Source organism: Octopus bimaculoides, chromosome 1, assembly GCF_001194135.2.
Source record: "Octopus bimaculoides isolate UCB-OBI-ISO-001 chromosome 1, ASM119413v2, whole genome shotgun sequence".
Taxonomy (NCBI): domain Eukaryota; kingdom Metazoa; phylum Mollusca; class Cephalopoda; order Octopoda; family Octopodidae; genus Octopus; species Octopus bimaculoides.
The window spans coordinates 35,822,978-35,839,093 of NC_068981.1; the positions used below are offsets into that span (position 1 = coordinate 35,822,978).

Consider the following 16,116-nt stretch of genomic DNA (forward strand, 5'->3'; position numbering starts at 1 on the left):
ATATATATATATATATATATATATATATATATATATATATATATATACATGTAATTAAAAATGCGAGTGATACATCTTATAAATATGTATATTTGCGTGTGCCTGTATTCAGGTGCATTAGATGCTTCGCTGTACAGGAGTCTGAACAGGCTATTTTGCACAAACTAAATGGTGATAAACATATGCATTGCATTAAAAACACATGGTTGCACATCAGAGCATGGAGGTAGAGTGTTACATTTGCAAATGCGAGTCGACCAGTAGTACAACCTGTTACTGAATACAGCATAAAGACAAGCTTTCTTACTCTACACTCAAAGAACATTTTCATCAGTGGCTCTTCCTACTTTAACAACAATAAACTATCTCTGAGTTAGCAAGGAAACATTTATACAGTTGTGTGATCTGCTAGTAATAGCAGCCAAATCTGTTTCAAATTACATACTTTTTGTCCTAAAAACAGTAAGGATAAATTGTTTAATGTAGTGCTATATAATTTTTCTTCTTTGTATGTAATTTATAAGGAATAGACCATGACACTAAAAGACTGCTGTGCTGGACCAATCCTCTTCATTACTGGTCCCTATTTGTGATAAGGTTAATAGCGTCAGTGATTGTAATATTACATTTAGTTAGACCCTCATTAACTTTCCTTATTTGTTGAGGTGTTCAAATATGTTTGAAACTTAAGAGTGGCCAATATTAGATATTTTTTCTTAGTCTTATGAGAGAAAATGGTTATGAGTAACCTAAGGTTAAATAACTTACAACTACTTGGGAATTGAGAGCAAGCTAAATTTTACATTTTGCGCTGTTTAGTTTTCAGTTGAAGCTGTTATTTCAAATGTAAATAGAAAACTTTGTTATTTTCCCATCAATTCTTTTCAATCCCATTTGTTATTCATATAGAATTTCGAAAATTTTCTTACTTTCCATCATCTTTCATCTAACTTGACATATGTGTTGTTATTTTTATATGATTTTCATGCTGTTACTGTTACTTGTAGAGAGTCATATCAATCTGGCATGAGAAGCAATGCTATTCCCTGCTCACTCTTTAATCATCAATCAATTGTCTATATGTGTGTATTGAATATTGGAAATATAATAGAAATGAATGAATGCAGTCAAAAGAATAGAATTTCTTCCAATATGCAACACTTAATGACAGTACATTACTGAACTACAACATCAGGTCCCAGATACACTTAAAAAAAGTAAACTAATAAAAAATAAAAATAACAACGGCACAATGGTTACAACTTCAGTATCTTTGATTGATCATATGTCTTCTAGAATAGGAACTGATGTGGGGGCTGAATGACAGTAGCAATTAAGCCATCATGTCATGTTGTTTAGTTTTCATCACAAAGTTTCCATATTGGTTTTGTATTAACCATATTTACTTGGAATTTGCATGTTTGCATTATGAAAACATTCTTTCATTCTTTTACTTGTTTCTGTCATTGGACTGTGACTGATAATGCTCTGTTGTGAAGAAATTCGTTTTGGAGACATGTGATTCCAGATTCAGTCTCACTTTGTGGGACATTGGTCAAGTGTTTTCCAATAGAGCCCTGGGATGATCACTACCTTGTGAGATTTACTACAGATATAAAAGATCAGGTTGCTAAGTTCGCTGCTGTAAGATGTATGAGCACTACATGAATGATAAGTAATTCTCTAATATGCAGTGTTGGGCTAAAATCAGTATATGGTCAACTGTTTAGAAGATGGACACACTAGTAGTATTCAAAACATGGGCAAGACATGCACAAAACTGCACCTCAGTGGATGCTTTTAGACTTGTAAAATTATTTAATTAAATTACAATAAAGTACTTCTTTCAAGGATGCATTTTGCTTGTGTTACATAGTCTGGGATGTTAACCTCATCTTAACTACGGTATTACTTATAGTAGACCATGTAATTTACCAAAATATACCAGTAGCCACAAAACACAATGCGATATAATCACCAACATGAACATGTTTTATTAGGTGACATGTTATATCATATCGATCCTGTCTATCTATATTTAAGTTTTCAATACAATGTGATTGAAAGTTAGTTTGATTACAAGGTATTTTGCTGTTGTTCACTTGGCTGGTGTCAATTTTTGAAGCAAAATTAGAGTATCATAAAAATATCTGTCTGAATTATTGAATTGCGCTGACATTTACCACTGGTTCAGGTAATAATAGACACAAAATTATTTATTTGAGGAATTCTTAAGAAAAGATTTTCCATTACTGTATTTATTGTTAACTTCATTTGTTATTGCTTTCGTTATCTTCGACAAGTTTGGATCAAAATAATCCTTAGTTATATTTGGTAGTTATGGTTTGTTCTGCTTCTTCTGTATATGACTGCATAAGCCACAACTTGACAAATTCATTAGTTTGCACACATATGTTTATGAGAAATATATATACATATACGTGTGTATGTGTATTATATATATGTGTATATATATAACAATAACACAAACATATACCTACTTACATATATATATATACATACATATACATATACATACATACACATACATACATAAATGCAGAAGGAAGAAAAGAATGACCCTTTTGCTAGATATATTTTCAGAGAAGTTCTTGGTGGTGATGTTTATAGGAAGGAAGAGTAGAAATAAACCTATAATCTAGATGTATTTCTCAACCTACTATTAGCCACAGGCCACAACTGTAGTTGGAACAAGACTAAAAAGAAAGTGAAATTACGATGAAATAGTACTTTACATAGAGACATCAATATGAAAGAACATGTCTGGAAAGGATGGAAGAAATGAGGGTACAGGGAATAATATCAGACAGATAAAGTATGTGTAGCAAGAAAAAAGTAAGAGGCTTGGAAATTTTCTATGAAGTGAGTATCAGTGGAGTAAGATGTTTTGGATACAAAGTAGCATGTCAATATGAATCAAGATGTTCTCGACGAAAAGTATTTCAGGAAACGAAATATTACTATGAGAGGTTGCAGAATGTAAAGAATGTTTGGGAGGAAAAAAGACTGCCAAAAGAATGACTAACTTTTGAAACTGATAGATATATAGACAAAATTCGGATTACAAATACGAAGCTCCTCTATGCTGATGACCTTGCTCTTATTGCTGAATCACTACCAGAACTAGAGAAGCAATTTCAAGTGTGGAAGCAAGGTCTGAAATTAAAGAGCCTTAGATTTAATTTAGCAAAGACCAAAGTCCAAGTAAGCAAGAAAAGTCAACTCACTGATCCCTACAAGGAAATTGCCCTGGTCAAGATGTAGAAATGGTGTCAGGAGAAACTCCATACGGTGTACCCAGTGCAAGCTATGGACACATAAGTGATGCAGTGGTATCACAGGAAGATTAACAGGGAAAGCAGTCATTGTGTGTGGCAGATGTGTAAGTATATTAAACACTAGGAATGTACAGAAAGTACAATCACTCAAATGTCTGGGGTATCCTTAGAAGTAGAAGATAGTTTCTATTACTTAGGTGGCTAAGTTAGCAGTGGAGAAGGTAGTTCTGAAAGCATAATTGCTAAAATAAGAATGAGCTGGGCAAAGTTCAGAGAGCAGCTACCTTTGTTAGTAACAAAAGGCCTCTCCTTCAGAGTGAAAGGAAGCTTGTATGATGTTGTATATGAACTGCTATGCTACATGGCAGTGAGACATGAGTTGTGACTGCAGAGAACATGTGAAGGCTTGAAAGAAATGAACTCAATATGCTCCACTGGACAAGTAATATCAGTGTGCACGTAAGACAGAGCGTAAGTGATTTGGGAGAAAAATTGGATATACGAAGCATCAGATGTAATGTGCAATAGAGAAAACTGAGTTGATATGGTCATGTGGTGCATATGGCTGAGGACAACTGCATCAAGAAGTACTGATCTCTAATTGTCATAGAAATGTGTGGAAAGGATCGACCCAGAAAGACATGGGATGAAGTGGTGAGAAAGGACCTTCAAACTTTGGGCCTCACAGAGGAGATGACAAAAGACAGAGACTTCTGGTGGCTTGCTGTGCTTGAGGAGACATGTCAAGCTAAGTAAAATTGTGGCTGTCCACACATACAGACATGTCCTCTACATTCCTCTCTCAGCAGAGCGGTCCTAGTTTTGTGGGGTTGTGGGGGCTGGTATCATGTAGAAGTGCCCATGCTGGTGCTACATAAAAGTGGTCATAATGGTGCCATGTAAAAGTACCTGTGCCAGTGCTACATAAAAAACACCCAATATACTGTGAAGTAGTTGGCATTAGAAAGGGCATCCAGCTGTAGAAAACATGCCAACGTAGACATGAAGAATATATATATATATATATATATATATATATATATATGAGAGGGTGCTGAAAAGTTCCTGGCTTTGGGTAAAAAAGAAAATACTAGAGAATTAGTTAATTATGATTTTATTCAATATATTTCTTAGATTCACACACTTATTGCAGCAATCCTTCAGTTTTTCTAAGTCCTGTAAAAGCCTGTGTGAAACCATCCAACCTATATCAGTATGGAAAATGAAGTTAAATGATGATCATGATGATGATTGATGATGATGATCATGATGATACGTACATATAAATATATGTGTGCATGTGTGTGTGTATTTAGATAATGGCACTTACCAGACTAGTATTCAGGATTTTGAAATCATCATATAACAACACATTAATGTATATACATATACATTAATGAATTAAATAGGAACTAGTTAAGATGTAGTGTAAGTAATATTATTTAGTATATTTTGTAAACCATATAATTTAAAAGATAAAATGTGACATCTACCTTGAAGGGATTCAATTCACAAATTATATTTATATGTGTGTATGTATGTGTGTGTGTGTGTGTGTGTGTGTGTGTGTGTGTGTGTGTGTATAAATATATATCGTTATGTGTGTAATATATGTATGTGTGTTTATATGTAATTTATGTATGTATATATGTATATAATATGCATATACAAACACATATATTTGTAAATATATACATTGAGAGAGAGAGAGAGGGGGGGGACAGAAGCCAGTCAATGATTTTACTCTATCTTTCTCCTGAGTTTTTCAACACACACACAGAGTATGTTTATATGCTCCTTCAGATGATATAGTGGCTGTGGAATATGATTACTGTTATATTTGTATGTAGAGTTGTAAGCTTAGTTTTCATTGTTTAAATCTGGTCAGTCAGTTGAGCGTGTTGCAGTTTGCAGGCCCACTTTGCCAGTGTTAATGTGGTTTAGAGAGGTGAAATAGGGTTGTCACCTTAAGGGCAATTATTCTGCAAAAGCTGACTGAAACTAGCTGAAGCTGATAAGTTTTATGCATTGCAATGTTTGGGCATTAGGAATTTTTCAAGCAGAATATTTACCACTGAGAGCAATTGGGTAACACTTTTGATCACCTGTTAAGAGATGTCTCAGATTACCTCAGGAAATAGTGCTTTTCAGTTTGATAAGTTCTACAGTTCTGTGCCTCTTTGAATGTATGGATTGACTCTGTGAATGAAGTCCCATTGTGTTGGAGGGCATGTTCTGCAGCAAACTCAGCAACTCTGGTATAAACTTAGTTTACATGGTCATGATATATAACTGTTACTTGATTAATCTAATATTAAGGTGTTATTCATCTTTTTTAGGAGAGTTTCAGGTCTACTACTGTTAGTATTGTATATGGAAATTAATTTCATAGTTAATGCTTGTGATATATTATTTCCAATTTTACATGTCTGATCTGTTTTTATCCATTTTTCTATTTGTTTTATCCATTTTTGTTTTATCCATTTTTATCCATATTTCTATTTGTTTTATCCATTTTTCTATTTGTAAAATATCAAAAATCATTTGAGTATTTAAAACCTCATTATTCTTTATTTTTAATGAGAATGCAAAAACCATAGTGAATACAAAAGGTCAATGATAATAATCAGATGATAGAAACGTTGGCTGTTACATGCAAAAATGGTAAAGACATTGATTATAATAGGCAATGAGGATATATATGACATGACAGATAGGTTCCAATGAAGCAATGTTCACAATGAGAAAGCATAGTCCAAATGGAATGCTAATTGCTTGACGAAACTTGTGTCATACACAGTTCTCAAAGTAGTTTTCTCCAGACATTTCAAATCTGAAGTCAGTTTCAGTTAATGCTTTGACTCAAACTGAAACACTGAATGTCTATTGGGGTAACCACAACAACATGCTAGGTAAAGATCCTATTCATTAATGCAAATGTGCTTAACTATCTCTTTATGTGAGGTACATCAGTCATCTACACCAGTTCATCAAACATCAATGTAGAAACAGTAACTATTATATTAATAAAATAGTTATTGTGCTTAAAACCAGAAAATCACTTGATCTAGTTATAACAAACTAGAAGAAATCTAGTTATAACAAATTAGAAGTAATTTAGAAGTGTAACAGAACACACTAAAATCAATCTAGTTATAAGAAACAAGAAGCAATCTTATAATAAACTAGTAGCAAACTAATTATAATAAAGTAGAGGCAATTTTGTTAAAATAAACTAGAAAATTGTCTAAAGCAAACTAAGAGCAACCTTGTTTTAAGGATACCAGTTCTGCTTTTGCTTAAGCCATGCCAGCATGGAAAACAATTATTAACAGATATTAAAATTAAATGAGTGAAGTGTGGGTGTGCTATAAAATGAAGAAACTATTTCTGGTAAACCAGCATGGCTGAAAATAGAAACAGTGTTGTCTGAATGGAGGTAAGATTACTGGAATATCAGATCAAATTTAAAATTACTTGCCACTAATTTCAATATCATTAGACCATCATCATCCATGATATTGTGAAGACAACTATTTTGTGCACTATCTTTAATGTGGTTGGTAAAGAAGAAATTTGTATAAGTTTATAGATTTGAAAAAGTAATGGCTCAAAATCTTTGTCAATTACTGTTTTAGATATAGCTTTAATCTGTAATAAATTGAAATATTAACAGCAAGAAAGTTAGGAGATAGCAAATTTGTCTCTTACCTTTTACTGTTAGATTTGCTTTTGACATTTTCATGTCCATGTCCAGTATTACCATACAGGTATAAACACCTGCATCTTGAAAAGTAACAGATTGTATTGTTATGTTTGTTTTTAGTTCATTTGTTTTGTATTTTTCAGTGTTTGTCAAATTAAGTATTACATCATTGTGTTTCCACTTAATTTCAAACTTCTTTAGTTCTAATGAATTTGGCATACATACAAAGTTTGTGTCTTCTCCGACATTTGCCACTTTGCTCTCTGGTTTGTTCTCAATATTCAAGTATGCTGCAAGAAAGAAAGAAAAAAGTGTTGTTAAAATATTTTAAAATTTAGAGGGTTTAATTAAGGGAAGAACAAAATAAAGACATTTAAATGACATAATTTGAGTGGTCTAAGAGTGTATAAGGACAATGATCATGAAGATAGAAATATTAGTAACAACTGAGTATTTCTTTAGCTTAAACATATTTAAAAACTATGTCTTTGAGATGATTTATGCTAGTATCATGGAGAATACACCTGTAAACATTTTGAGACCTTCTTTAAATGTCCTTAGACATTATGGGAGAAAACCTGAACTTTTCTCTGCCAGAATAGTATGCAAAAATCATGAGTGAAGTAAGTCAAACTGCTCGAATAAAAGGTCGTAGATTAGTGCATATTATAAATTAAACTGAATTTTGAATATGCAAAAATTTATGGAAACAATTTTTTGATCAGAAAAAATTCTTCATGCGAAAACTGAAAATGTTTCCGTGTGAAGAATTTATTAATTCAAATGCTATATGAATGAATAAATTATGTGATGTTTTCTATGATTTTTGTTGAACATGATATATGGATCAGTTGCTGCACAAGTATATATGGTACAGTTTTATAACTAAAAATGTCATGTCATGAAAATTATATAAATTTTATATAATAAAATTAAGGTTACACTGGAGGCTAGGTTTTGTGATTTTATATTCAAATGCAAGAACTGCACTGTATCTCTGGGGAAGGCAATAAGCTCTGCATGTGCTATTGCTGGAAAAATGTTGTACTGTGTCGAATAAAGTTATCTTGTAACCAATGATTTTATACAATGTTAGCAATGTTACAATGTCTTCATTCATATTTCCTTAGCAGCTGTGACAGGTTTTTATAGGCTGGTGTTTCGTTATATTGAGTAAATGTGATGTAAATATCCCTTTGGATTAGAAACTAGTCTATTTCAAGTACCATTTCCAGATGATCTCATGTGTATTCCAACAACTAGGAGAACTGTGGAATGTAGAAGAAAATCTTTTATCTAAATACATAACAAACTGAACTGGTAGTCTGATGCCATATCCTTTTAGACAGTCCTTTAGATATAAAAGTATTATGTATTTATGATAGGTCTGGAAAATTCTGACAAAGGTTCTAAAAATTACTGAGTTAGTAAGAACCAAATGCATTACAGTTTCTTCCCATTTTGTTTTTGGTTCAAATTCTACTTGAATTTATATTTAATCGATCCAGATTCCAGATTTGATGAAATAAGAATCAGTGGTATACCTCAACACATAAATTTACATAATTTTGAATTATTATACTGAAACAAGATCTCAAAATTTTTAAGGAAGGGAAGAAACAAATGTTTAGCTGATCATGTATTTCTGACTGCTTTATTGATTGAAACAGAAGTGAAATTACAAGAGCTAAAAAACAAAACTTGACAGTGAATTGAGTTTGCTAGGATCTACAATTAAAATAAACCTGATTGGTCTCAGAAAGTTGGCAAACCAATAAGCACACCTACTCTCACCAGACTAAGCCAATAAACAAAAAGAGCATTTCTCAACATTACATTATGAAAATATATTAAAAATTAGAGATAATTTTTGTGTTGTATTTTCTAGTATTTTGCATGGTATATTCAGCTTCTGGTGAGTTGAGTTAATGGTGTGACTTTAATTTCTTGAAAACATTTCACTTTGCTTGTGAAAAGTATGAATTACAAATTCTGTTTTCTCCTCTAAAATATGGGACTTTTTTTTATCTTTCAAAAGGAAATCAATTTTACAAATTCTTGTGAAGCAATGAAAATGGTCTTGTTCTAGTAAGAAATTCTTACAAAACACTATTAAAATGTAAATTACTATACTAAATGCATGGTGGTAGAAAACTAGTTCCTGTATAAACATAATTTTAGTAATGCCATCAAACTAGTTTTATATGAGCAAAATAAAAAGATACTGAAAATAAAGATATATAAGAAAATGTCATTCTTTAAACACTGAAATAGACTGGGAGAATGATAAATGTGTGTGTGTGTTTTACATAGTCATAAAATTTATAGAAATAAAATCTGACTAGGTGATGCTGTTGTCTTTCTCAAGAGCAATAGCAATGCAAGTAATGTGAATAGCTAAAAGGAAGAACGAAAACAAGGCATACACTTATTTTGCAATAAGTTTACTCTCTTCTCTAATACTTTCTGTGTTATAGATAAATATAAAGTAGAGACACTCTGTCTAAGTAAGAGGCTGGGAGTCAGTTCAATCTACCATTGAAAGCACATTGCATCTTTGGGTTTACATAAATTATTTTATTCAATCTTCCATGTTGAAAATAGGAAATGCTATCTCGGCTTAGGAAAATCTTAAGGATTTAGACCAAAAGAAAAAAAAAAGAAAAAAGTAGTATATGAGGTTGCAGGGAAAACATACACTCTGACAGTCCATGCAAATATATGAATTTGTAGAATAATCTAATTCATGTTGAAATGAAACTATAGATTTAAATTATCTTAAAGAAAATTATTCAATATATAAACTTAGTAAGTTAAACAGCAATTTCTTACTGAGAAAAACAATTTCTTTAAAAATTTAAGGCCAAAAATAAACTAGATAAAAGCCAACATGTTCAAGTTCAATTAAAGCCCAAATGAAATACACAAGAGGACTTTCTAAATGGAAATTATTCTGCTGAAATTTATTCCTTATTATGGTAGTTAATTATTTTAATTTCTGTTCTTGCCATTAAACTTCATAAATATATACGTAATGAAGTTTACATACATACATGCATGCATGTATGCATGCATACATGCATACATGTATCCATCCATCCATCCATACATACATACACATATATACACATACATGCATGCATGCTTGCATAAGTTAGTTGCAGTATATATCTATTGCTAAACATATCTGTGTGACAGTACTAACAATGCAATGTGTATCTGTTTGTGCCTTATCTTTCTGAATATGTTTTTCCATTTATGCCTTTATGTTGTATATATTCATTTGATTATGCAGTATTTTATATATTTATTCTTAGTCTGTGTATTGTGCTTCTTATGCATGCTTGCACATGCACACATGCATACACAAACACATACATACTCATTTGCATTTATGTTGTTTGTATATGCTTGCACAAATTATGTATATGATCGAGGAATGGAAATGTTTCGACATAGTTTGTAGCATTTATGTTTTATATTTGTGTATGTGTGAGTATGTGAGCATGTGTGCATGTGTATGTGTTTTGTCTTCATTTATTCCCAAGTGTTCATTGTCTGTGCAGTAATGAAGTTTAGGCTGACAAGCAACATCACACAGAGTACATGACTTGACTGATAAAGTAGCCAGTGTATTTTGTGAACATTCATGTATGCACAACATTGCTAGCTGGTGTAAATAATCTGGCAGGAGACCAGAAAATCCAGGTAAAATTGGAACTAAATTCAGCATGAGCTGAGTTATTGGATGGAAGAGTGAGAGTTTTGTTGAACCACACAGCAAATGAAGAGAAGATAGTTTAGTAGTTAAAGAACAATGAGAGCATGGCAGAAAAGCAGGAATTCTAGGAAGACAGATGGATAATGAATGAGAAACTAAGAAGGGACATACAAATAAAAACAAAGAAAAGGGAAAATGTGAATGCAGTAAATGTTGTGGGGAGGGTAAGATAAATGTATGTGAAGGAGGAGATATTTTGCATTTCTTGCCAAAGAAAGTAAAATAAATATACATATAAATAAAAAATAAAAATAACAAATAAAAATCAGTAGCAACAACAATAGAAACAACAAAAAAATTAGTAAAACAGAAATGATGATGATGATGAAGATGATAATAATAATAATAATAATAATGATGATGATGATAATAATAATATCCAAATACAAATGTGATTTTAACATGCTGGCTGTGTTTCTATAATATTTTTCTGTTCGTTCACACTTGTTTTACAACAGCTTGTACAGTTACTTCTGATATACAGAGTTATATATTGTGGTTATATATTGCGATTGCACTGTGTTTCTCTGCTTCTCTATTTTCATCTCACCACAGCTCATACATCTACTTGTGATATATAAAATATGATAATGGAAAATTTCTTGCCATCCATTGCTGTATGTGTCAATAAATCTTTAACTTTCTTTTATAACTCTATGAAATGGCTAACCAATATTCTGCACATATGTGTATGTCTTTCATATGTGAGAATGTGTTGGGAAGTCAGATGGGAGGGGGTGCAGATGTGATGTAAGTACAGCAAAGTTATGTTTAAATATGTTTTAGAAATTAAACTGGCTATGGGAAATATATTATCAATTTATCACCCAGCAATATATCTTCCCTGCAGCCATATGGTAAGTTTTAAAATAAATGATATTTTTTGGTGTGCTTACTTTATTATATGATTCTTTTTATTATTTTCCACTTTTAAAAGCTAGAAAATATTATTATTGTTTTTCTTTTAAAAATAAATTCTTTAATAAATAAAAGAACAAGTTTAGTACTTTCTGGAAATTTATCAATATTAACATTTCATATCTGAATTTCTGTGTTGTTTTTAAAATATTTAAGTTTTTCCTGGAGATTTGCTTTCATCAATATCAATGTGGGAAATAATATTATCTCAGTTGTATTGCATTGGATCTGTTGTTGATTTTAGTTAATTAAATTGATTTAGAGAATAGAGGTGAATGAAATGAGTATGTTCAAGAGAGTGCAGAATGTTAACCTATGAATAAAATTTATCACAAGTAGATTATCAATGATACAGTGTGATCATACATTGATCAATGACTTTGTACAAGTCATTGATGAATTTAGATAGGAGAGATAACTACACAAGGATATATATTCATTTCGTTTTTACATCAATTTTCCATGCTAGTATGGGTTAGAAGAGTATATTATTTAGGTATTCTTTTACAGCTGCACACTCCTCTTCCTGTTGCTAACCCTCACATGTTTTTCCGGTAAGGAAGGATCGAAATGTGTATGTAGGTGTGTGTGTATGTGTGCATGTGCACGTATGTGCATGTGTGTGTGAGTGTGCTAGTGCATATGTATATATGTATACTTGTGCATATGCATGTATGTATATCTATCTCATTTTCTTATCTTATCTTATTTTATCTTATACCCATAGTCTGGAAATTTTTTGTCACACATCTGTGACCTCGTCAGTGACTCTTCTATCCACGTGTATCCCCCTGTTCTGTTTTACCCATGGACTAAATTGAAAGCGCTGTTATTTGAATAAGAGTAGGATGTTCGGAGAGCTATTACCTCTGTTGGCAACAAAAGGCCTCTCTCTCAGGCAGATTGTTTGATGTTTGTGTATGAATGGTTATGCTCCATGCTAGTGAGATTCAGGCCCTGAATGCAAAGGACGCACAAAAACTCCTCCACTCCTGCAGCCCAACACTGCTCTGCCATCATTCTCTCCTGTCCTCACCCCAGCCAGCTTTAACACTGCTGCCCTGTCACTCCTTATATACTTGTGTTTCACCACTCACTGCATTTCCACTCCATTTGCACTCTTGTGAACACCCTGTTCATGCACCTTTTCCAGTCCTCTACCACTCCATTAACATTTACCTCCTTGTACTTTGAGGGTCCAACCTGGCACATTACCATCTCTCTCCTGCTCTGTCTGTCTGACTGTCTCTGGTTGGGGTAACCATGTATAGCCTCTACAGTCAGACATTTTTTCTGTCTCTGTATCATAGTTAAACCTCTCATCACTTGGCATAAATCCACCACACTTAATATCATTCCCTGTCTCAGTTGACGGATCTTTGTCTTGCAAAAATTATTTGGTGACCTTGCCCATGCTGATACTATATAAAAAGCACCCAGGACACTCTGTAAAGTGGTTGGCATTAGGAAAGGATCCAACTGTGGAAACCATGCCAAAGCAGACAGTGGAGCTTGATGCAGTCCTTGAGTTTGCCAGCTCCTGTCAAACCATTCCAACCCATGCTGGTATGGAAGATAGTTATTAAATATATGAAATGATAAAGATGATGATAATGATATATATATATATATATATATATATATATATGCAATTATGTATACATGCTAGTAAATAATGTATAGCATAGAAAATGATGTAGCAAATTAATAGAAATTGCTTGTAGTTGAAGTAGACATAGAAAAATTGTTATTAAATAGGTTAGTTCTGAGAAAATCTAGTTTCTATGATGAAATGACATGGATCGAAGCCACTTCCAAAATTGTAATATTGCAGAGCTATCCAATGCATGTTTAAATGATGATATAGTGATAATTATGGTCACACTTTGGACAGAGACCATGCTGATAGCTTATATGGTATATCTGTTTCATAAATGAAAAGTGGACAATAAAGCTAACAAATTCATTGAGAGAAAGATGAAGTAAGGTTTGTTGGATGTGCAATATGAAATTGAATGACAGAACTGAGTGCAAATAAGATAATGAAGTGAACATATCACAGAGGTGGTTGGCATGTGCAACAGAGATAAATAACCTCATTGATATAGAGATGTAAGGTGATGTGTTTAGATGGAGAATCTTGAAAACTTGTAGTAAATGATGGGTTTGTCAGAGGTGAAACTAAGGAATAAGTTAAGCATTGATAGTTAGATCAGTCCTGTGAAAGTTGGGCCTCATAGAAGAATTAATGAAATATTGGAACAAAGGGAAGATATTATTAGTGAGACTGAGCTGAAAATGATTATCAGTTCCATGATGATGGGTTTGTGCAAACACTTTGAAGTAGAGCAGAGCACATGATTGTTAAGAATATTATCCATCTTACAAATCAATTAAAAGATAATGTAAAAAGAAAAAAATAACATTTAAAATATGAAATATGAATTGATTTGTTTTTGTGTGTCAAGCATATGAAGGATTTCGTGTATGCCACCAGCATTTTAGTTACATACTATCAGTTTCTGAATTATACCAAGTTTCAACCTACCATATGCATCTGATGTTTCCTGTAAAGAGTGAAGGGGCTCTCCAACATATGATAATCTTAATCCTGGATCTACCTCTGTACACAGACAGACAGACACACACACACACACACACACACAATATGTAGAAGAGTAGATCCAGGATATATCTATATTATATAAATATATGTGTTTGTCTGTGGTTGTTAGGTGGCTTTGTTTGTCCTCCACCACAGTTTGACAGTTGGTCTTGGTTTGTTTACATCCCCCATTATTTAGCATTTTGGCAAAAAAGACACCGATAGAATAAGTGTCAGGCATAACAAAATTAGTAATGGGGTATTCAGCTGAACCCTTCAAGGATGTGCCCCAGCAAGGCTACAGAATGATTACTTAAAGAAATAAAAGATAAAATATATATATATATATCATCTTTGTTTAACATCTGCCTGCCATACTGGCATGAGTGGGATATATATATATATATATATATATATATATATATATATATATATAGAGAGAGAGAGAGAGAGAGAGATGTATGCATATATGTGTATGTGAGTATATATATATGTGTGTGTGTGTGTGTGTGCACCACATGGTTCTAGTTTCAGTCCCACTGCACCTTGAGGAAGTGTCTTCTACTATAGCTCTATAGTCCTGGGCTGACCAAAGCCTTGTGAGTGGACTCAATAGAAAGAAACTGAAAGAATCCCTTTATATATATATATATATACAAATATATAGGAATACATCTGTGTGTGTTTGTCACCCACCACTGCCTGACAACTTGAGTTGGTTTGTTTACATTCCTGTAACAGCGTTTTGGCAAAGAGAGACCAATATCATTATCATCATCATTATCATAATCTAATATCCGTTTTCCTGTCTGTCTGTCTGCTGTCTGTCTGTTTGTCTATCTATCTATCTATCTATCTATACATACATACATACATACATACATATGTGAATGTGTATCTGTCTGCCTGTCTGTCTACCTATCAGCTTGCTTTGTATGTATGTATATATGTATGTATGTATTTGTAATAGAATGAACAGATTTGTCTATGTTATATTTTATATCTTTTATTTTATAGAAAATATCCCTATTTGTCCTCTGGCACAGTGTGAACGCTCTTCCATAATAGAAAGGTGGGAAATGGGTGGGTGTTGTAAAGAGTTTGTTTTATTGCCTAAAGGTCAGCAGAAATACTGATTTCTGGATATAAGTATATTGATTTTAGCATAATGATATTGATACATAGATTTAGCGTTATCGATTCAGTTTGATATGGATATATTGATTTCTGATATATATATATATATATATATGTGCATGTATGTATACATACATATGCCAATATTGATATATTCATATTGAACTGCTAGTTGAGATTACATGTATACATTATACACATAGCATACATGCACATATACATGCATATGGCAATAGACCTACCCCAGGTACACATATATATTTAGACACACATATTTTTATACATAAACACCTACATACTCTTCCCTATACACCTACCTATACACACCATACATACTCTTACCTATATCTATTGGTGTGTGTGTGTATATATATATATATATATATATATATATATATACACACTAACTCATATATAATTATTTAATTATGTTATGTATTGATTAGAAGATACTGAATGGAGAGATCGAAATAGCTCTAATCTGTTGATAGAGATTAACTGGTATAGTGAGCTCTATTGATATAAGTATAATGCTATCTGGGTGATGATATATTGATCTTCTCTAATCAATATGGTTATATTAAACCAAATGAATGATCTATTGTTAAAGATACGCTTACATACAAGTGTATATTTGCTTTGTATGTATTATGTATGTGTGTATGTTTAT

General features: G+C 32.3%; 1 protein-coding gene and 1 long non-coding RNA gene across 2 annotated transcripts in view; one reads left to right on the top strand and one right to left on the bottom strand.

Annotated features, from left to right (window-relative positions):
- Positions 1-16,116, bottom strand: part of LOC106878977 (neuroglian) — a 562,318-nt gene that overhangs the window by 205,061 nt on the left and 341,141 nt on the right. Inside the window, exon 3 of the mRNA XM_052966151.1 lies at positions 7,011-7,295. Within this exon, the coding sequence (XP_052822111.1) occupies positions 7,011-7,224 (214 nt within the window). The 5' untranslated portion in view covers positions 7,225-7,295. The remainder of the gene's footprint in view (positions 1-7,010; positions 7,296-16,116) is intronic.
- The window catches only part of LOC128247283 (uncharacterized), a 37,292-nt gene continuing 32,683 nt past the window's right edge, over positions 11,508-16,116 (top strand). Inside the window, exon 1 of the long non-coding RNA XR_008263639.1 lies at positions 11,508-11,643. This is a non-coding gene — a long non-coding RNA (uncharacterized LOC128247283). The remainder of the gene's footprint in view (positions 11,644-16,116) is intronic.